The sequence below is a fragment of the Carassius carassius genome, chromosome 5, assembly GCF_963082965.1.
Source record: "Carassius carassius chromosome 5, fCarCar2.1, whole genome shotgun sequence".
NCBI lineage: Eukaryota > Metazoa > Chordata > Actinopteri > Cypriniformes > Cyprinidae > Carassius > Carassius carassius.
In genome coordinates this window covers 22,013,380-22,036,367 of record NC_081759.1, presented here as the reverse complement: position 1 = coordinate 22,036,367, position 22,988 = coordinate 22,013,380, and the positions used below count along the sequence as shown (strand labels likewise).

Sequence of the window (22,988 nt, the reverse complement as noted above, 5' to 3'; positions counted from 1 at the left end):
CCGACAGGCCTCCAGCTAGACTCATAGATAAAAGCAACTGCTGCAGCAATCAAACAAGATCAGATGGAGAAGGAGAAGGATATGGGACAGGTATGATCAGGGGAGATGAAGGGGATTGCATCACAACTGGATTTGCTTCAGGACCCAAATTTTACACTGGACATCAAGAGGCAAGTCAATATGGTACCACAGAATTAAACAGAAATGGCCTAAGGATTCTGTAGTCTACATTTTGCTATCCTGTGGGTGCAGATGATTGTAATGAGTCAACAGATTTGGAAAAAAAAAAGTTTTGGCAAGAGCATTCTTCTGCTGATGTGGATGAAACACCACATTTTATTAGCATGCATATTTATTAAATGCACCACAACAATGCTACCAAATCTACATTGTGAAACAGACAGCCCAATCAGTGTAGTCTGATTACAGAACAAATGACTCTTAAGAGCCAGTTCTTCCTAGTGAATCAAACATACTGCACTAACTAGTGTTGTCCGATTCCCATGTAAACGATACTAATTGGTCTGCCGAATCAATCATGTAAAGTACAACTAATTTCGTAAGATTTCAGAACAAATTATTCTGATGAGTCAGATCTTAATGAATCAAACACACACCCGAACAAATGATTCTAATGGTTAATTTTTTTGACAAACACAAAGTCAAACACACATTGCACAACTATATGATTCCTGAACAAATTATTGTAATGAGTCAAATCTTTTAAATAAATCAAATGTACACTCCACAACTAGTGTAGTCCAATTTCCAAACATATGATTCTTAAGAGTTTTTTAATGAATCAAGCACGCTCAGGTTACAGCTTGTGAGACTTAAATCAGTTAAAATATTAACTGTTTATGACAACATGTGGTTAAAGATACATAATACAAAGAGCAACCAGAAATCTTTTAGCAACCAGAATGATTAAGAGGAATACGAACCAGAATAATTGAACTCTTTTTGGTTTCCATTATTAATTATAGATCAATGAATAAGAGTCAAAGGAGAATATCAACATGGTGAATGTAGTATATATCGTTATGCATTCATACTACACATTAACGGTTGCTAAGTTCAAATTCAGTACATACTATGAAGCAACAGCAATTCAAACGCAGCCAGAAGAAGGAAAAACAGAGTGTCAGAGAGTGAAGAGAGAACAGTCTCCTCGAACTCAGAATTCATGGCACAGATATGACAAGAAACAGAGACAGTTGAATCAGGCACACAGAGATGGAAGAGTGAGTCCTGACAATAAGCTATCCAACCCTGACGCACCACTCTTACTTAAAGGCACACTTTGATGTCTCTATAATTACAATATACTGCCTTCGAAAAGAAATCAAATTTCAATGAAAAGAAAGAGAGGGAAAGAGAGGCAACATGCTGGAGACATTAATCTGCCTGTGTTTGATGTGCCTGATCAGAAACATGTTTGTTAGGAGTTAAAGGGAGCAGTAATTAAGCCTTAGACGGCCTGTTTTCAGGCAATCTGCTATGACCGGCCCTCTCATTAGATTGGGTTACGGTCAATGAAATATACAGATGATTTGAGCTCTTGTTAGTCAGCATAAAATGTTAAAATACTCATTTTATTAAAGTTTCACTTGAGGAGTTGACCATTGCATTTACAAAACTATAATAAATAAATAAATAAATAAATAAATAAAAAATAGTATGGCATACAGCTGAAATGATTAATCAATTTCGACTTGAGATGTTATACAACATTATTCATGGGATCTATGATAGTAGAAAATTGTTAGCCTGAATGCAATGTAAGTCGCTTTGGATAAAAGTGTCTGCTAAATGCATAAATATGAATAAATATGAATATGAATCTATACAGATAATCTGTGTTTGACGACTAAATTCAATCCTCCAGCCATCCAATTCATCAGAATATACCTGCCAATCCATACCAGAGATTACCAAACCAATGAAAGGCATAAGCATGGTTTGTATATGAAATAGTGTGTATAAGTGAGCATCCCGTCTATATGTGTGTGTGTGTTTGTAAATGAGAAAAGGGGGAAAAAACAGGAGTGCATCAGAGAAAGGTGGCTAAACAGATCTCTGGAGGAAGACCGCCATGCTTCCACCAGCGAGGGACTGTCACAGCCACAACACCACATAAATATTTAACAGTTATATTCAAATTACAAAACACAGAGACTGCCTCAGATAAAAACACATATTCCTGGAATTATCAGAGGAATGCTAAATCGTGGCCATCCGCTTCAGCCTCCCTTTTCTTACTTTAAAAGAAAAGTGGAACGGGTTCATGAAAAGTGTTCCCAGGTAGGTGTAGGAGTATGTGTGTGTGTGTGTGTGTGTGTGTAAGAAAGAAGAAAGCGTGTGTTTATGTTAGGTCAAAGGTTAGCCAGTGTGCTCCTGGAGAACTTGTCCTTACAATGCACACACCTAGACTAGAGATTAGGACAAGCTACCTGACCTTCGACCCCAGGGGTGATGTAACACACGGTACATAGCTGAAAACCATTCACGAGGTTCAGGTAAAAGGTTAGTTCATCAAATAAATGTGGTCATCATTTTCTCTTTGTGTCATTCGAAACAAGTATGACTGAATTTGTCCATGAAAAACAAAAAATAATGATCTTAATCTGTGGCATATAATGAGGCATTAGCTGCCAATGTCATTATGTTATCTAGTTGCCGAATAATTGCAAAAATGTATTAATTTAAAAAAATGATAACCAGATTTTCTTTTTAGGGTGCATTAACCCCATTTAGACCAAATGAGAGACTATGACTTCTTTCTCTTTTCTCTCAGGGTCTGACGTTACGCAAACTTGTCTACATGCTTTAACAGAGCTGTAGCTCTCATTGCAGTTTCTCATTCTTTCTTCATCCCTCCCTCCTGCTCAAGTGGATAGTGCCTTAAGACAAGGATGAACGGGATTGTTTACAAAAGCAGCACTTTCTCAAAGAAACTAAGTATTATTTATTTTTAATCATTTCGCTCTCTCTTCTGCTGCTTTTCCCAACGGAGAAGACAACTGTGTGTATGTTGGGGGAGTGGAGGGGGAGGGCTTTTCATAATAATAACCTCTAACAAATACTCACCAAATTCACAAATGACAAGCCGCCATAGCTGTGCGCCACGATGAAGACATTTTTTGCAAGTGATTTAGAGATGAAGTTGTCCCACACATAGAGTGTGTGATCCTCAGGAGTGCTGTTTTCCTGTAAAGAGAAAATGGGAATAACTGAAGTTAAAGGGGTCGCATAATGAGAAATACAAATTTCCTTGAACAATTTTAAAACAAGGGTTTTCAAGATGGGGGGCTGCAAGGGAGTGAAATCAATAAATAAGATAAAAAGATAAAAAAAGAATAAAAGTTGATTTATATATATATATCATATATATATATATATATATATATATATATATATATCATATATATATCATATATATATCATATATATATATATATATATATATATATATATATATATAACCTTTAAGTTAGCCTCAAGACTGCACCCATAAACTCACACACATAAACTCATTCACACAGGTAAATATATCTTACTCAATCAATGACTCTTGCATACTGCAAATGCCTCAATGCAAAACTCAATAGATTGTGTGACATCAAGTTTAAATCTTAATTTGTACCCCGCTGACTGATCGATACGGCCTCTATATGAGCGATAAACACATAATCGGCCTACATGGGAAGGTCACACAAGCAGGGCACAAACACAACACTTGTAATTAACACTGGCCTGGGGTTATAACGCTCTACGAATGTGAGGCGAGAGAAAGAAGAAAAAGGGCATTCATTCATTCACTAGCGCATGCAACATCGATCTGTGTGTTTGTTTGCAAATACGGCAATCATTTAAATGCAGAATAACAACTAAATTAGAGGAAAATCGCTAGCAACAAGTGAATAAACGTGGGTGTCGCTGACATAAAACGGCAGCTATACAGCTGCATGATATAAAGAGCTGGCCTTGCAGCAATCAGCTTCTGAAAGTTTGCAGCCTTGCCCTGAGTTTAGCCTCTCTCTCATGATCTTGCATCAGCTCTCCCACATTGATTAGCTTTTTGAAAAGCACAATAATAAGTGAATTAGAGCTGAAGGAGCTGGCAGGAGGGAAGAGATTTCCTGTCACCGAGATGGCTTGTGTTGGCGAGAGGACACAAATATGAAAGTAAATAAACAGGCTGGTGGGAGGGGGGTTACGGCGTGATGCAACTGGCAGAAAGCGCTGAGCCCAGATCTCCTTGGACGGCTGGGAGGTGGGTGCAGGGCGGTGAAAACAGGGACGAGTCTGCATGTCTTTCTCTTGCACCCTCAGACATCAAAGCGTTTTGAAGAACCAAAGCTGAGTCATCATCACAGTGCAGAGCATTTCATATTCATAAAGCTCTCAGTGCTCACACACGCAAGCCAGGACACACGGCCAAAAAGAGATGTAGTGGCCAGTAATTTGTTTATATCCACTCACTAAACAAAAGTCCCTGGTCTTATTGTACACGATTGATTAGCATATAAAGAAGAATAATGATAAAAAAACACTTGTTTTTGTAATCTTTTATTAAAATAGGAACTTTCTCTGAAAAACTTTTTTATTCTGCTGATGTAACCAATGCCATGCGGGCAGAAAAAAGAAAAAAGTGCAATGTACAAATCAGCTGAGTTCCCCTCAAGTCTATTAGCTGTGTTCCAAATGATGCACTATACACTATGGACTTATGCACTATGTACTCAACCATGTAGTGTATGAATTATATAAGGTTATTTTGTCATTCATAATCACAGTCAGATAGCCCCTAGTCAGCGCAATTAAACATGTACAGTATACATTAAAAGTCACACAGCATAAAAGCTAATGTAGCTTTTGGTTTGCATGTAGACACTTGTTGAGGCTATTTTTTCAGAACAGAACAGAACAGAACAGAACAGAACCTGGGGGCGGGGGTTATATTATCATCTCACACATCATGGATCTGCATTTTCTATAATGTATTTCTATAATAAAAATACATATCTGACATGACCTATTATATAATTAGCATCAAACAAACAATATAATTCTTACTCATGGATTAAAGATAAAAAAAGAAAAATGATTGCACAGCCACCGGTTAGGTATGAACAATGTATGTAATGTTTGAACAGAAGAAGAAGAAAGAAGAAACATGGCATGCTTTTTCTTAGCGTCCGTTTCCAAAGTGACTCGTCGATTCGTTGTTCTGTGGAGAATGTCTTGTGTGTTAAGCTGGAACATACTCCATGTTGAATGAACTTACTCCCAGACATGTTTTTTGGAACCAGCATACCTCGAGTAAGCAAGATTTGGGTTAATCAACAGAGCGTTCAGGGTTTAGCAAATGGTAAGTTAACCTTGATTTCTGGAATACACCCCAGAAAAGAGCAGCACAGACACACACACACAAAAAAAAAAAACTTAAACGCGCACACACACACACACACACACACACACACACACACACACACACACACACACACACACACACACACACACACACACAAAAGAAAAGAAACAAAAGAAAAGAAAAACCAACAAAATAAAACAAAATAAAATAACACAAATTTTAATATTTGCTGTAAATTTCAAAAATGATTCTGACCACAAAATGTTTCACTGGGAATAGTTACACAGAAGTTACAAATTACAAATGAAATTACAAAACTGCATCTCGGAAGGATATTTTATAGTGAAGCAAACAAACTGAGCGTTATGCTTTTTTGTCTGTGCATAAGTGCGTGTTTTTCATTAAATTCAGTCTCCACTATTGCACAAGGGTGACGCAACACAAAACCAGGTAACATCCCCCTCCCCTTATCACCCCGGCGCAGAGTCTGACACCTGGTCCATCCATACACACAGACCACCGACTCCCTCCAGCCCTTCCCCTATGATTGACTACCTCCTCTGATAGAGCCCACACTTATCTAAACAGCATTTGCATATTTGTGTAATTATTTCCTAGGGTTAATTAGCTCCTGCGAAACAATACATCCGTAGAGACCAGTTCCTGGTGACAGGTTCACCCTTTCTCTCTCTCGCTGTCAGCCTTCATCTCATCCATGCATGCGCAAGACCTGGAAGACTCCCAGAGTGTGCAGACCTGTTGCACGTCTCAGTGCTTCTAAATATGTATAGACATCAACTTTCTGAATCGCTAGCATCACCAAAAACAATTGCAAAAATAATGACAAGCTCCTCAAACGCTCTCTTTGTCTCCCATTGTATGAACAAACTGAAAGTTAACCTATGCATGTCATAGTTATTTATGTCTGCACATTAAGTTAGGATTTAAAATAAATAAATAAATTCTGCTTTTAAATGTATACATTCAAATAATTATTCTCATGATCATTATTTATTAATTATTATGTATTTAATGCTGTATTAATATTAATTATATTTAATTTTAGAGATTTTACAATTCACTTAAATAGCCCTGTGGTGTGAACATTTTTTAAAAATACAAATAAAATGGCATGCATAACGAAAGAAAGAAAGAAAGAAAGAAAGAAAGAAAGAAAGAAAGAAAGAAAGAAAGAAAGAAAGAAAGAAAAATTACACAAATATGCAAATACTGAAAGAAAGAAAGAAACAAAGAAAGAGAAAAGTTGTGAATAAAATTAGTTATAGATGGAGCGCATCATGTCATGCTGTAAGACACTGTTGTTACACTTCAGGTTTTTTCAAGCTGTTAAACTATTTTAACACATTGTTGCCAACGGATAGTTGCCCACATGCTAGTTTCCAGATAAACACAAAACATTTAATTCTTATTTAAGGCTAAAAATCTCTCTTTCTGTTATGCAGAGGTGTTACAGTTCAAGACTAAGAAAATTAACATGGAGTAGCTCCACATAAATATTCACCGTCTCCACTGGCTGTTTGGAACAGCATACTAACATACTTTACTTTTGCTGAACAGTATATAGATAGCACTGTATGCAATTTTCTATATGCAGACAAACAATATCACCACAGTGATAATATCACCGGATGAATCAGACAATATCACCGGATGAATCACCACAGCGCATTTGCCTTAACGTACAGAAGACAAAATGCTCTGGATATTGTATCCCACAATGCACAGAGCTTATATTGACCTTATACTTCCAGATTAACAGTAATAATTAATAAATAAATATTAATATATCACTTTTCACACACAAAAACATCTGCCATAATTTGTCCACCACCTATTGTTTGCCCATTTAAAACTGGATTTAGCTCTACATTTGCTAAATCTTCTCGGGTTTCTGCTTCTTCTTATCACATTTCACTCCATATTGCTCATTTTAATTTTTTTTCCTATCACAGCAGGACAATCTCACATCTGACTTTAAATTGCTTATTAAAACAAAACGAAAATAATAATAATTAGATAACTGTGTATTCAAAGGCAAAATCCAACTTTATAATGTTGATTCATTAAAAATGAATGGATTCCTGTCAAACCACATGCCATGTCAACAGCACATGTACATTATGTGACCACATGCATGTCTGTCAGCGTAAACATACCTCAAGTGACATGGACTGCGGTTTCCTCAGTTTCACCTCAACAACATCTAACATTATCGGTTATAACAGTGCACTATTTTAGTTTTTCTCTTTTCAAAATGAAATTCGTCCTTTTTTGTAGCATGACAGATTCGTCCTACACATCTTTCTCTCGATCACCTTCATTGTCAGCAATCAGAAGAAAAATGCCATTAAATGACGATTCACAGCTCCATTTTAGATCCACAATGAGCGTAACTCCATCTTCTTTTAAAAAGAAGCCTTCAGTGTCACATGATCCTTCAGAAAAAAAGACAAAAAATAGAAAGTTCAAAAGAACAGCATTTATTTGCAATAGAAATATTGTGACATTATAAATGGCTTTATTGTAATTTCTAATTTACCCCACATTTTTAGGTGTATATTATTTCAAATCAAACGTGCATGTAGCTTTAAAAAGTCACCAAAATTCAGAAAGTTAAAATTATGACCAAAACATTGCAACACTATAAATGCAAGTACAAATATTACCAAATTAATTTAATGTGCAATTTAGCGTTGAAAATTTTCAAAATTAAAGACACTTAGCTTTGCTTCATATATTGACGTTTTAATATTATACGTGATGCTAATTGCCTACAGTGCACACAGTCAGCTCAACAGAAAGTACTGCTATCGATACATTTTTTAAAGTACCGAATTAACATTACTTTTAATCTCTAGTCTGTGAGTAATACTTGCCCTAATCAGAGTTTAAGAATTTTTTTCACAACATTCCGCTTGCTAAGTATCACCTTTAAAAAGTTCAATCGGAACAAACAAGCCAACTCTTTGTAGCTGCACTGGGCAAACACAATCCTCTCAGCTCATTTCAATGGCCAGTAGTAGCTTTTCTGCAGGACATGGGATTATTTTCATTTAGTTAAACGATTAAACGTTAAACAATCCAAGGAGGTAATTGCGTGTTTTGTATTATCACCGGAGCCATTAGAATGTGGACCTACTTTCCCAGTGTTTGCCGAGATTCACATTAAGTGCCTCAAACGTCCGTTAGCTTGTCGCTAGCTCCACATGGCTGGCGTTTACAGAGACCGCGGACTGATAGTAAGAAATAGGAGTCTGGGAAAGCTGATAATGCTGAGGGATTTGAAAGTTGGCAGTGTGAGTGCTGGGTTTGTATACTCGGATAAGGCTGAGACTGGGTTTCATGGCGGCGCGTGGACTTCCTGATAGCGCAGTTAGCGTGCATGGAACACTAGACGCCTCGGGCTGGCAAAATGAACACTGGCACTCACTTCCTGCAGATTTGCCGTCCACACCTGGCCAGTTCCAGACAAGGTGCTCCTTCAGAAAAGAGTGTGACCGTGGCAGGTGCCCTCATATCTAGCGGAGGGAAAAGGGGGGAGAGAACACGAACCAAGGAGATGACTTGAAAATCACAAGTAATTAACGACTAGCGAGCTCACCGAAAGCAGATGACAAACGAGGCCAACGGGGAAGATGTGGGCAGAATATCAACATGCTTAGGGAAAACAGGAAATGAAAAAGGCATGTGGGGGGGTTACAGACCCCCTAAGAGGGCTCTTAAATAAAGGAGGTGGAGGTATGGTGCTGATAAACATGAGACTGTACTGTGACAGTGCTGTGACCTTGTTAGCATGGAGCTAATCTCGACAAAATTTTGCTGGTGCATTGTTTCAAATCAATATCTCATTAACAAACTACAAAGGCCTAGACAAAAGACAGCTCTTGGCTGCATGTGGGCAGAAAGGTCATCTCTGTGACATCTCAACCTGTCTCACTCAAAGCCTGTGATTGTCAGATTAAATTACTGCCTTGCTTTAATTGATGTTAGGGGGAAGAAGGCACAGACAGTGGTTCGTGTGTCGTTTGGTGGTGAAGGCCTGCTGTGAGGGCCCTTGGTTTGGCTTCTGACAGCAGATTGGATGTGTTTCTTGGTTGACCTAACGGGAAGATTGGGAGCAGACATCTGAGCCGAGTTACAGCAGGATTCGCCCCGAGAGCGATTACAATGCACAGCTTCAGAGAGAGGAGATCTCAGATGGTGGCAAGGGTTGACAAGCAGTTCATATGCAAAAATAACAGGACAACACGTACATATAGGCACATGGAGACAGCTGCCTCAGACACGCAGTCACTTCACACTCTCCCTCTTTCTCTCGAAATATTTATAAATAACTAGAGAGCAGATATATATATATATATATATATATTTATTGTATGCTTTCTTTTTTTCTTTTACTCATAATATTCATACTATGAAAATCACTATGTAACTATGTAAAAAGATAAACACAGGTCTATTATGAATCATATGTTTCCACTGTGTGTAAGCACCAAATTGAGCAAAATTTGGCTTTGGTGAGTAAAAAAAAAGTTACTGCAACTCAGAACAGAAGCGTAATGCTTGGTACATAATACATAATACAAGTGCTGTCAAGAGATTAATCACATCCAAAATAAAAGTTTTCATTTACAAGATATATCTGTGTGTACTGTGTATATTTATTATGTATATATAAATGCACACACATTCAGTATACATTTAGAAAATATTTGCATGTGTTTACATGTATATATTTATATTCATATAATTTATTAAAATACATTAATATATTTTATATATAAACGTAACATTTTTCATAAATGTATACATGCATGTGTGTGTATTTATATATATATATATATATATATATATATATATATATATATATATATATATATATATATATATACACACACACACACACACACACATAGTAAACACATATACTATGTAAACAAAAACTTATATTGGATGTGATCAATCCCGATTAATCGTTTGACAGCACTATATTATATATTATAATATTATACACTATATATATTACAAAATATTGCACTTTTGTTCAGCCTTTCATTTGTGTACTTGCATTAACAGATGCCCCAACTCATAAGTCAGTGGACCTCAAAATAAATAAATACACTCACGCACACAGCAGGTGTCCACACACACTTGAAACAGCAGAATCCCCCTTAACCTGTGATTCTGACCTCTGCTGAGGCCATATCATCAGTTCAGAAGTTTAATTAAGGCACGTCCGGTTGCCACGCTTGTGTTGGCAATGAGGGGTTACTTGGAAGGTTTTCAAGGCCAAAGTTCACATACACACAGAGGACCTCCAGAAGTGTCCCTGAACTATGGGAACACTGACTAAGGCTGATACAACCCGAACCAGAATACAAGTCTCTTGACAGTCTCTGGGCCATATCTAATAGACATGTAGGTTAGGGATGTACGAGCTAGGCATTGGGAAACAGTACATCTCCAAAGCATGGATTCCTCTCGTCCCCGGGGGAACAGGAGAGAGAGAAGACGAGGGATAAATAATGGATGTCGTTCCTGTGGAGACAAAGGACGCAGTAGAGGTACACAAAATAGGAACACCAGCTATAACCCCTTGAACCGACACTAACGTCCTACCAGTGCCCCCTCTGTGTCAACTTCTGATTCTGGAGCACATTATAGGGACGATACAACATGTTTGCATTCATAATCATATGCAAGAAATTGGTAAAGCATTACAACAACTTTTTCTTCTTTTTCTTTTGCTAAATATTGACTTTGGAAAGTTATTTTGCACACTACTACTACTACTACAAAAAGTAGTTGGTCACAGAAGTTTTTTTATTATTATTTTTTTATTACAATAACTCTCATTCACTATGTGTGAACACATATTTCTATCCAAAACTGTTATTTTGCCTATATTATTATTATCATTATTATTATTAAAGTAATTAATACTTTAATTCAGCAAGGGAATTTCTTTCTATTCAATAATTACTACATTCTGAAAATGAAAATTCAGCTTTGCTAACCCAGGAATAAATTGCAATTGACAAATACATTATTTATTATTACACCCAAGCTGTAAACTGTTATATGAAAATAGTTTGTCCATATATGCTAATTACTAACTTCAGGCATGTGCTTCCTTAAAAAACAAAAAAAAATTCTGAAGCAAAATAAAATATGCAAGCAAGAAAACTTGTGTGCTATAATTCATGGAAACCCAATGGGCCTTATTCAAAAAACATGAGCAGAACAAATTTCTGTATAAAGTGCATGTAAAACTGTTACATGAATAGATCCACGAATGATTTACACAGTTCTGCTTGTGTTTCATGAGTAAGGCTCAATGTGCTGTGCCAGATTTCATCAACCCAGAACATTTCTATCATAACATTACCTTTTATTTTTCAGCATTATTTACCAGCTAATATAAAAAGAGGCAGACCTGCGTGTTTCAAAACAAGGTAAAGCAGAGGCCTAGTGTCAATGGATGTTTTATTTTTCTCTTGTTAGGTCATAGTGTACATGTATGAAAGCAATGGCAATCTCGAGCTTTCAATAAACTCATGCCATCTCCATAAGTATCTGACACTTAAAGTTCTGCAGGCACTTAAGAAATGAATGGAAATGAACGGAGAGATGGAAAGAGCAAGAAAAGAAAAGAAAAACACCTCCCACAAGCTGCTGCGTCTGAATGTTTGACGAAGTGCTCTCCCTTTCTCTCGCGCCCGAACCGTTTTACAAAAAAAGCAACAATAAGAAATGTGAGAAAAAAAAAGTGTTAGGAGAAGGATTCTAGTCATTTACAAAAATAAGTGGTGCTTTAGAGAAAGGCTGAGCGCACTGGGCTTTTTGTCCACTTGCTCTTTTCCCCTTGGGGCTGGGGCCCTAAGCCGGGTCCGCTCAGGCCTGAATGAAATCTTTGGAAGCTTCTTAAGCTCTGAATGTGGGTTTTGTTCTTGCTATTCCTCCGCTTGGCTGACAGAAAATAGGTAACTGGATTAGGCCTCAAATTCAGAGTAAAGTGAACTCCCAAAAAAACTTTGTATGCCACCCCCACTATTTCGGCTTCCCGGTTCTCATGTCCACCCCTCTTCTTCGGCATCAGCAGACGTGGGCCGCTGGGGCTGTGATCTGTAAGATCGCGGAGAGATTAGGCTGAGATGGGGGCTCGCAGCCCGAAGGGGGGCTAAAAAGTAAGAGTGCTAAAGGCAGTTAAGGGCTCCTTAATGGGGGTAAGGAAGTGTATTAATCAACTCAACGAAACCAAAGCCCAGAGCTGCAGGGCCCGGCTGGAGCGACGTGCAGGTGGTCTAGTGCTCTACGGGGAGTCAAGAAGGGGAGGAGAGGAGGTTCAGTCACGTACAATGCCACTATAAAAGATTAAAAACTTTGGGAGAATGGGACTCGCTGTGACCCGCCTCCTACTCTAGGAGCTGAGAGGATGGGTGGAGAGGAGGAGAAAACACACACAAATACACACACACACACACACGCTAATGTACCTGGACATCAGTGCGGTTACAAATTCATAAAAATAAAAAAAAAGAGTAGACTCATACAGAAATGTACAGTACAATCTGATTGGATGCAATGATATTACGTACTACCAAATAATGTGTGTGCTAAAATGAAGTCATGGAGGACTTCAGTGCTGGTTATCAAATATGTAAATCGGTGCGTATGATCCCTGCGTCTTTATACACAAATATGTAAATGAGTGTGAATGACGCCTACGTCTTTGTACGCGTTTGTCAGAACATGGTATCTTCCTGAAAGAACACCAATGAATATAGATCAGTAATTCATAACAGGTGGTACTTTAAGTTGCAGGGGGCACAAAAACATTTAACAAATAATAATAATAAAAAAATTAAGAAAAATGAAGGCTACCTAAAGATTAACATAATCAATCAAACAAATAAACAACCTTTTTTTTCTTTTAGTAATTATTGGCTTGACTTTTTTGAAGTTACTTTTTTAAATAAATAAAAGTGGGTTAACACTTTTCAATAAGGTTCTATTTGTTAACATTAGATAACTACATTACACTTCTAAAGCATTTATCAATCTAATGTTAACAAGTGTTAACAAATGTAATGCGTATTGTTAATGCTAATGCATTAATTAACACTAACTAATGCAGCTTTATTGGAAAGTGTTACCAAAAAATATTGAGTCTGTGCTGTCATTAGGAAAAAACATTAAGTTTTAAAACAAAAGTGTAGTTACATTTCTGCATAACTGAAATTAAAATTAACCAATGATCTGTTAATATGTATTGTATTATATTATATTTATTTTTTTCCTGTCAAAAATTTGTGTAGAATTTGCTGATGAAAACTTGCCACCACTTTGCTAAACACCTTCCAGAGCATTGCTATGTGATGGCTAATGTGTTCTGAGTGGTTTTAGGGGTTTGTTTGATTGCTAGACAATTTCTAAAGAGCCCACCATTGAGTTTTTAATCACACTTTGCCTAGAAAGGTCTCGGGACTACCTAAGTTTAACATTTAGGGTTAGGGGATTAGAAAGGGGGAGGAAAAAATATATATTTGCAAGACTAATAGCAATGTTTATAAATGTTGTGAATCTATTTCCAATGCTATGAAAGTCTTTCCACAGTATGTTTTTATGCAACTATAATCACTTAAGTACCAGTACACATGAACCATTAACAAACATAGAGGATCTCAAAGTATACAACGCAAATTAAATCAGAGTGCTGAATCATTACATTTCAGCCACTGACAATGTGCTGCGGGATAGTAGTTATATACAAACTAAACAAGCCAACAGCACACATAAACGAAAGCTTGAAAACATCTCAGCAGTCTCTTTAATATTTTCCTGCAGTGGTTCAAAACAAAACGACTTTACCACTTTGCGTGAATTTCCACTTGGCAATGCTCCCTACAGGATTTCACAAGCACACATACAGTATAAGTCAGAGACACACAGTCATCAGCGCACGTCCTTGTGCCACTGCAGCGCGCTCTGAAGCTGCATAATGCGGAAAAGTGGAAAGAGTGCAGAATACTTCAAGGCCATCCGGCAGAACAGGACTAACAATCTCATACCAATAGACTTGCAATGTGCCAAAAGTAAAGGAGGAGAGCGAGAGATGCCGAGTCGTCTCATTATATGCATCCCAGCTGAAATATTTATTAAGATATTAATATGGTTTCTTCCCTTCCATCTCTTCAGGGTGATGCGGCTCTTCTCAGACACATACCCACACTCCTTCTCGATCTCTTACTCATAAACACACGCTGCTGTATGCGCGCATGAAGATGTCAGCAGTGCCAGGCTCTTAAAGATATTGACAGTGAGTTTTTTTCCATTATACACAGCAGCCTGGAGAGCAACTTCCTCCATTCACCACACCAACACTGATGAAACGCCTCAGAAACGGACGAGGTGTTGAAATCTCAGATTCACACTCACTGATGGCTATTTCATAGATTTTTTTTTCTCTTACTGAGCGTTTGTGTGCGTGTTAAAAAACAACTTCATCTGGGCAACACCGCAGAATTCTGTCCTCAATGAGAATTTATTAAGGAAGGATAGGTGTCAGAGTTAGTTTACGGCGATAAAAAGAGGGTAATTAAGAGAATTTGTTTACAAAAACAGGGGAAGTGAGAGGTATGTGGGGTTTAAAGCTGACTTGATGCTAATAGTGCAGATAATTATACCTCAGTGTGCTTTGTGTGTGTGTGAGTGTGAAGGTACTCTCAGAAGTGTGTTGACAGCTCACACACCGCTACTGAGTCAACGACGGTAAATGACAGCATAAGGAGTGTGACGATATGTGACGTGGCCGTCAAATGGTGATAAGACAAAGCGCTAACTTTCGGGAGACAGATTTTATGTATTTCCAATTGATGCTTCCTTGTTTCATCCGGTTGCCTTATGGTTTTGCATTAGAAATTATTCATATTTTATTTTATTTAGAATGCATTATTTGAGCATGGTGCGCATAATGTACACACAAAAATGTGTGTTTAAGAGACTGTGCATTGTATAATCTGTAAATATTGTAATAATAAAAATAAATAAATACAATTTGACTAGTCTAAGCTGTCTGTTAAAGATCCTATTCGATTTCTGTTAGCTTTAAGATCATTTGTATGCTTTGTACTCTTAAAGTCAACATGAAATTAAAATTCATGCTATCTATTTTCTGAATGCATGTCAATGATCTTATTGCGAATGAATCATCTAAGCATTTTTAGGACTTCATCGTTTTTAATTAAAATGTCTTCCTGTGGCAATAACATACTTGCTGACCTATACCAGGATTTTCAAATCATTAAATCCACTTAAATCCTAGCCTCCTTTTTTGAGAGCAACGGACACATCTCAAAATCTACTGTATATAAACATGGATTTAAAAAAAGATTTGTCACTACTTATGTTTCATCAAGACTTAAAAGGTTAACCAAATTAATATTTAGCAGATATTTGCATTTGAAATTTACTGTTTCTCTACTGGAAAAATGAGCAAATTTATTGATGACTCATACAGCACTGCATAGATTTTTGTCCAATCAGATGTTCTCTAGATTTTAAAATGTCCCTCCCCCTAATGGTTCATATTTGTGCCGTAATTAATGTTGAGAAAGAAAGAAAGAAAGAAAGAAAGAAAGAAAGAAGGGACAAGCTGAGTGCAGCAACGAATAAAAACTGTGCTTATCAAGCGAGATGAAAAATCTGGATGGTGTCCAAACTCTCCACAGCCTCCTGACCACACATGTGTGGCCCACTCACTCAGCTGCCTAAAACCCCCTCTCACCCTCAATTTCACCCCATATTCTTTTCTCTCTCTCCTACCCATCATCCTCCCTCGGCCACTCACTCGTATCGGGATGTGCTCCATCTCTCGTTCCTTCTGTGGGTTGCGATACTTCTCATAGAAGTCCTTCTTTTTCTTGTTCTCCCGCTCTTCCTTCCTCTCTCTCTTTTCAGCCGGCTCATCAGAGGCATCCGGGGACGGTTTCTTGGCTGGATCCGGAACCTTCTCCACCTCCAGAGAGTTCTCGTTGGGGTTCAGCACAATCACCCCGTAGCCCTCCTGAGAGACAAAACACATACAAACGAATAAACAAATAAACAGGCTCCAATGCTCTTTCTGATTGTACTTGAGTTGCCAAAACAAACGGGCCCTTCATAATAAAGCAAGGTGTCCGGGGAGAGTCATGTATGCCAGCGCTGTGAGTCACAGCATTGTGCGGCGTGCAGTAGAGGAGTGAACTGTTGGGAGAGGGATTAGAGCGGCTCTCCATGCGAACGGAGGTCAGTGTTGCTTTCATGTGCGCACAAATTCAGCTTCAGCTTCGGTTAGCGCGCTGACATTCAAGAGAAATACTGCTACTGAGGAAATCAAGCATTCCGAATTCATTGTGGAAGATTCAGGCTTACATGATGAGTTTTGTTATATTTTAAACTGTACATATTATTTTATGTTTTTTTTTTTTCAAGTCAAAATTGTAATATTTTGGATGCATGTCTGATTTTAATTCATCAAAAAATAATTAAACTGTAAAATTGAATATAAAAAACACGTTTGCTGTAGTTTTTAATCATATAAAACCAAAAAAGATGAGGCAAAAAGCAAACAAATTATAAAATGATAAACAAATTGATTAAAACAATACATAACAATAACAAAGAAACACATTTAAAGCCTTTAATGCTTAATGGCATCAGTGTCTCAGTGGTCTTTTTGGAGAGCAATCAGATATTATTCTGCTGCCCAGCTCTAAATAAATGCACAATACACAGCCAAACTCCCGCAGAAGAAAATCAGCAAATCAAAGTTTTTCTCAGAAGGCTCAAAGTCAATTCTGATCCCTGCATATTCTAAAAATACGACCAGTGCTTACAAATCTAGCTTCAGGGAAAATAAGAAGGGGGGAAAAATTAAACTACATTTAAATAATAATTACTATTTAAAATAAATAACTTTTTAAATTAAATTAAATTATTTAAAAGTAGAATTTCAGTGATCTAAAAACCAAACTGTGCTAAAAAATAAATAGCATTTAATCACAAAACATTCATATTAAAAGGTATCTAATCAACAATTCTGAAGCAATAAAACAAGCTTTCTACATATGACAATTTTTTTTTTTTTTTTTACACCAATATACAAGCGTCAAACAATTTGCAGAGCTGCAGCAACATAGAGACAAAGGAGTCATTTTCAAAAACAGCTAATTAAAAATTAAGCTTCTGTCAATAGCAAACAATTACAATTATTTCACATGATGGACTGCAAAGCAAGCATTTTCACGTCTAATCAATACAAATAAGCTCACACCAGCATTTTACTAATAAAACTAATAAGAACTAAAAACACTCACAAGATTATTGTGCTCATTTACAGTTTTAAATAAATTTTAAAATCTGAATTTCATTTACAGTTCATTTAAAATGCATGCATATTAAACATTTAGCACAAAATCAATGCGCTCATTAAATTATAAAACTGTATCAAATGTAATCCATTTCTGTTGAACACGGAGTCAGTTTCTGATTAAATAAATGTCATGTTCTTTGAAATCCAGTCAGACAGCCTGTGGTGTGTACAAGTAGAGGAGGTGTTTATCTGAGTTAGTCTAAACTGACCAGACGTGGGGTTGAAATTTGTAGTTAGTTGTTCCTGTCTGGCAGGCTGGTGTCACATAAGTGATGTTACTGTGGTGTTGTGGTTAAACTGTGTGGTGAGAGAGGCTGAGTGGAGCTCGGTGTCACTGCCCACTGGTGGCAGGATTGGATAAATGACCGAGGCGTTTGATTAAAACCAACAAACTCTGTTGCAAAATCTTATCTTTTGTTTTGCTATAATAATGTCTTGAAAGCAGGGGTTATGGAATCATTTGCATAAATGGACTAAACTGAGCTTAGTTTTGAACTTCATGCAATACAACTGGTATCATATTTACCAGATCAATAAAACTTCTTTAAAGCAACATATTGTAATTTCAGTATTCTTCACAGTCATTAGGGAATCTAAATGGTGGTCAAAAATTCAAACAATAGTAGTTGACAAGCAAATCAAAGTGCTTAGACAGTTTTTCACATTTTTCAAAAGTATAAAGCTCATAATAATAATGAAAGAAAAAAAAACAATCTAAAAGTTTGAATCGGGTCTGTACATTGCACAACTCAAGTTAAATTTATTTAAAAAAACGGAAGAGAAAATTAAAAATAATTAATGATAAGTAGATGATGATCGTTACTGTTATTATTATATTATAAATAAGTGGAATGTCCATAGTGAAAGAACATTGTCTCCATAATTGCAATAAAAAATAAAACATTTCATATCAAATAATCAAAAATGATGATATTTATATATAAAAATATTAATACAACGGGATAATTTATAGTCTAATGGTTCCAGTAAGTACTGACAAAAATAAAGCACTCATGACCAGGTTTCTCTGTTTTCATATTCAGCATTCAAACGTCGCAATGTTGTCCTATTATCTGAAAGACTCTCTCTCTCTCGGTTACGACGCATTTGCCGTATCCCGGACTCTTCCCATGCCCTCCTGCCCTGGCAGGCACCTCCTCGAGGGGCTAGCGGCGACAGGGCCTGGCCCCTGGGCCAGCGGTCAGCGCAGGTCACCATAGCCCCACACTGGAGCTCAGACCCCCATAACCCACCACTGGACTGCCTCTTTAGTGCTCTTTTGTCTGGCTGTCTCAAACCGGCCGACTTCTTGCACATAACACAATAATGACTTGATCTCACTGAGCCGTGACTGACACCGCTGTGACATTCTGGAAAATACTGCGGGTTTTATTTCTCTGTGTGTGTGTGTGTGTGTGTCAGTGCTGTTTTAATTATATGACAAAACAACTCACCTTTTAAGAACCCGGTTTAAGATGGGGTGAGGGAATGCATAGAGTTTGAGATTAAAGAACCGAGAGCATTTCTACGCTGCCAGACAAACACTACAAAAGATCCATCACCATGAAAACCTTCTGCCATGGCGTATTTGCACATTTACTGCTACAAACACAAAATCAGACTGTCCGTTTTGATCCGGTTAGATGTGTAATTGATAAGTACAGCAATGATGCCGTGTCCCCCAAATCACCCCTTCTCAAATAAACTCTATTTTGGCTGAAATGAGATGTCGCTAATAATCCTACACCTCTGACGGACAGCCCAGTGTTTTATCTATTTGCTGCCCTTTGTTTGGCTTTGAAGTGAGTGTGTCTCTCTTTTCGGTCTCTGATGAACTAAAGCGTGGATTGCTTTTGGCCCAGCGGTGAGAACAACACTTGACGGATACAAAGCACGCTTGATAGCAGTCAGGAGTGTACGTGTTTGTGCCTGTGTGAGATAAAAACGCCACATAGTATGGGCTATATGGAGTCAACGTATAACCCGGCACACTAACACGTTTTTATGTCCTACAACGAGAGCATGTTAACGTGGTAAAAATGTGTGCGTGTGCGATCAAAGCGGAAGGTGGTGTTAAAAGCGACGCAGAGACTCTCCATTACAGCATGGCCTTGGCCTGGCCCCCTGTGTCTGCGCGTCCTGTTCTCTGATTGGCTGCCGACTGTGGAAATGCCCCCGGCTGAGGAGCTGAGCCAATCGGACAGTAAGAGGCATCAAGGATGCCGCGTGATGATTGGCGGAGGGAACAGATGATCTGAGGAGGGTCGGCACATATTTACACACACACAAAAAAACTCAAACAGAGATGCGAATTGAAAAAAAGATTTGATTATAAAAACAAAAAAATTACACCCTTAAGCATATCGAGCAAATGTAATAACAATAATAACATTTGCATAACCCTTACGAATACAGAATCGCAGCAACACACGAGACAAACCGACTGACCTCCCTCCCACATACTGCGGTGAGCGGCACTAGCGCGGGTCCGTATTACAGTCTTTCATTACAGGTCGGTGTGGTGTGCCCCCTCTAGGTGAATGTAAATCCAGGATACAGTATTATAAACCCGAGCCCTGTGAGGCTGAGATTGAGGCCTGCCTTTCAAGGCCACCTCTACTCCCCGCCCCACAGTTCTGGGTGACCTTGTCTGTCAGCGACGCTACATGGGCTTCTTTTCTACCGTGCAAGAGGCCATTATCCTTTTCTGCGAGATACCACACACAAACCTCCTCTCTCTTTTTGTCTCTCTGTGAGATTAAGACAGCCCCCCCCCCCCCAGTTCCTTTTGCTCCTCTATACAAATATACCCGGTCCTGATTGGATGAGACGACACACGCACACACTCAGCGCTAGAGCTGGGCAGAAAGCTGGTATATACCGTACACTGTCAGTGGGTTGAGATTTTGCTGTACTGTTTATAGAGCAGTACATATTTGCACAGCAAAGACAATCTTTACATTATTTGATTACAAAATGGGACGTGCCCCAAACAAGTTGAGCTGTGGAAGAACTTGTATAGGGGTGCTGTGTGACTTAACTAAAGCGTTCAGTCATTTACTATTGCAAACCAATTATGCATTAGTCATATTAATACAGAAACCGATGTTTAATCACAAGATATGCATATATTGGCACTGACTTCCGATAAGAATTAAGTATCTTTAAAAAAAAAATTATCTTATTTGGGAATTAAATTGGTATTAAATTTCCAGCAATGCAAAAAAGCTGATCATTTTTACATGTGATATTTAATATATATATATATATATATATATATATATATATATATATATATATATATATATACATACAGTACATACACACACACACACACACACATTTATATCATGACATTACAATGTACAGTATGAAAAAAATGGATATTAATTTTTATATTTGCTAAACTGTTAGTTATTAATGGTAAATTTAATGTAAAAACTGTGGGAACTAAAAATCCATTAATGATAAATAATTCCACTTATAAATAAGAATGAGAATTAAAATGAGAAGAAGAAGAAGAAGAAGAGAATATCCAAATATGATAAATAGCAACAAAATATCCAACTATGATATAATCATTAAAAAAAATAAAATCCAATCACCTATATCTTGTGCATTCCATTTCTTAATATTAGTCATATAGTTTTATGGCTAGCTTTTTAACTTATTTCAGATTTGTTACATTTTTTACTAATATATTTTAATAAGGACCTCTAGTTTTAAACACAAAGAGAAATAATCAAATAAAATAAAGAATTGTTCATGCGTTCAATTTAATTCACATATTATATAAAATGACTCGTGTGCATACCTCCCATCGGTACACAGCAGGAATAAGGAAAGACCTACAGTACGTCTGCATGTGTTACATTATTTGGATGGACTTTCAGGGCCTCGTAAATGTCCATTAAATGACTGTGAAGCATAAGATCTTAGGTGATTTTAAATCTCCATCCGAATCTTCCATACAGTAAATTACTGCGTCTGCAAGTGGGGAAGAGGAAAGACATAAGCCAGGCTTTGAGCGGCACAGCTGACTGAGACGCATGGCTGTGATTAAGCTGTCCCGCTGTTTACAACACTGTAGTTACAGCTCGGGGCTTTGGCTTTATCAAAGAGATGTTGGGAAACCTCGCTCATGATCGAAGACACACCCGCACACACATATACAAACACACACATCTGCTTTCAGTGAGCTGTGCAACCCCTTGAGGGCAAGAGAGACAGGGAAAGAAAGAGGGGAAAGAGAGAGAGACTAAACGAAAACAGTGAGTGAGGGAGGGAGAGAAAGATGGCAAGCAGGGGTGGTGTAGCATTAATCATGGTGCAGGTGGAATTTGTCAGAGCTATCGATTGTGTAAGTAAATGTTACAGAAATCATTTGTCAACTTTTTACAGGAGGGCAACGTGTCAATTGCTCAGAAGGAAGTGACTTTGGCAGAAGGGAAACACATTTAGAAACAATGCTGACCTACAAACAAACTAAATAGTAAATACCTACAATACTGACATCCAACAGTTTAACACTAATATTGGACATAAACGAACACATTAAAAATAAAGTATTCAAAACAGGTAAGTTCATATAGGGTATTTGGAGTAAAGTTGAATTGAACTGATGCATCAGCCACAGAAACAAGAATGAGATGCATTCTAACATAACTGTGGCGTTAAACTCTGTTAGTAAGGGCTCGTTTAAAATATTGCACATATATAGGCCTGTTCAGATTACTTGTTAAAGTGCAATGAAATACCTTATATCTGCAGATGATGTACATCTGTTTGTGGATGAAGCCTCATTCACCAGCTACAGGCTCTAATCCTCATTTGCGAGCGCGCATGCTGTGTGTGTGTGTGTGTGTGTGTGTGTGTGTGTGTGTGTGTGTGTGTGTGTGTGTGTGTGAAATGCGGTGCTGAAGTGAAATAAATGGGCAGTTGGATAACCGAATTAAAAAAGGCCGCCCAAAAAAAAAATTATTATTATTATTATAATTTAATACATTTATAGGAGAATAAGCCTAATATCATCTTGACTATCGACAGAGACATCTGCTATCGTTGATATCTCCTACTATCATTGATACACGATACTATTGTCTATCGGCACAACCCTAACACACAGACAAGCCATGGGTTACAGCAGGGGTGGGATATTGATCAGTCCTGGCTTGGGAT

The 22,988-nt window shown here is 37.6% G+C and overlaps 2 protein-coding genes across 3 annotated transcripts in view; one reads left to right on the top strand and one right to left on the bottom strand.

Moving 5' to 3' along the window:
- The window catches only part of fam172a (family with sequence similarity 172 member A), a 170,259-nt gene that overhangs the window by 79,976 nt on the left and 67,295 nt on the right, over window positions 1–22,988 (bottom strand). For both annotated transcript variants that reach the window (XM_059550153.1, XM_059550154.1), the window contains exons 7-8: window positions 16,248–16,463; window positions 3,091–3,210 (exon numbers count right to left, since the gene is read on the bottom strand). In XM_059550153.1, the coding sequence (XP_059406136.1) occupies window positions 3,091–3,210; window positions 16,248–16,463 (336 nt within the window). The remainder of the gene's footprint in view (window positions 1–3,090; window positions 3,211–16,247; window positions 16,464–22,988) is intronic.
- The window catches only part of LOC132141012 (SMC5-SMC6 complex localization factor protein 1-like), a 244,204-nt gene continuing 234,669 nt past the window's right edge, over window positions 13,454–22,988 (top strand). The window contains exon 1 of the mRNA XM_059550151.1: window positions 13,454–13,465. The gene's annotated coding sequence lies outside the window, so the exon portion shown is untranslated. The remainder of the gene's footprint in view (window positions 13,466–22,988) is intronic.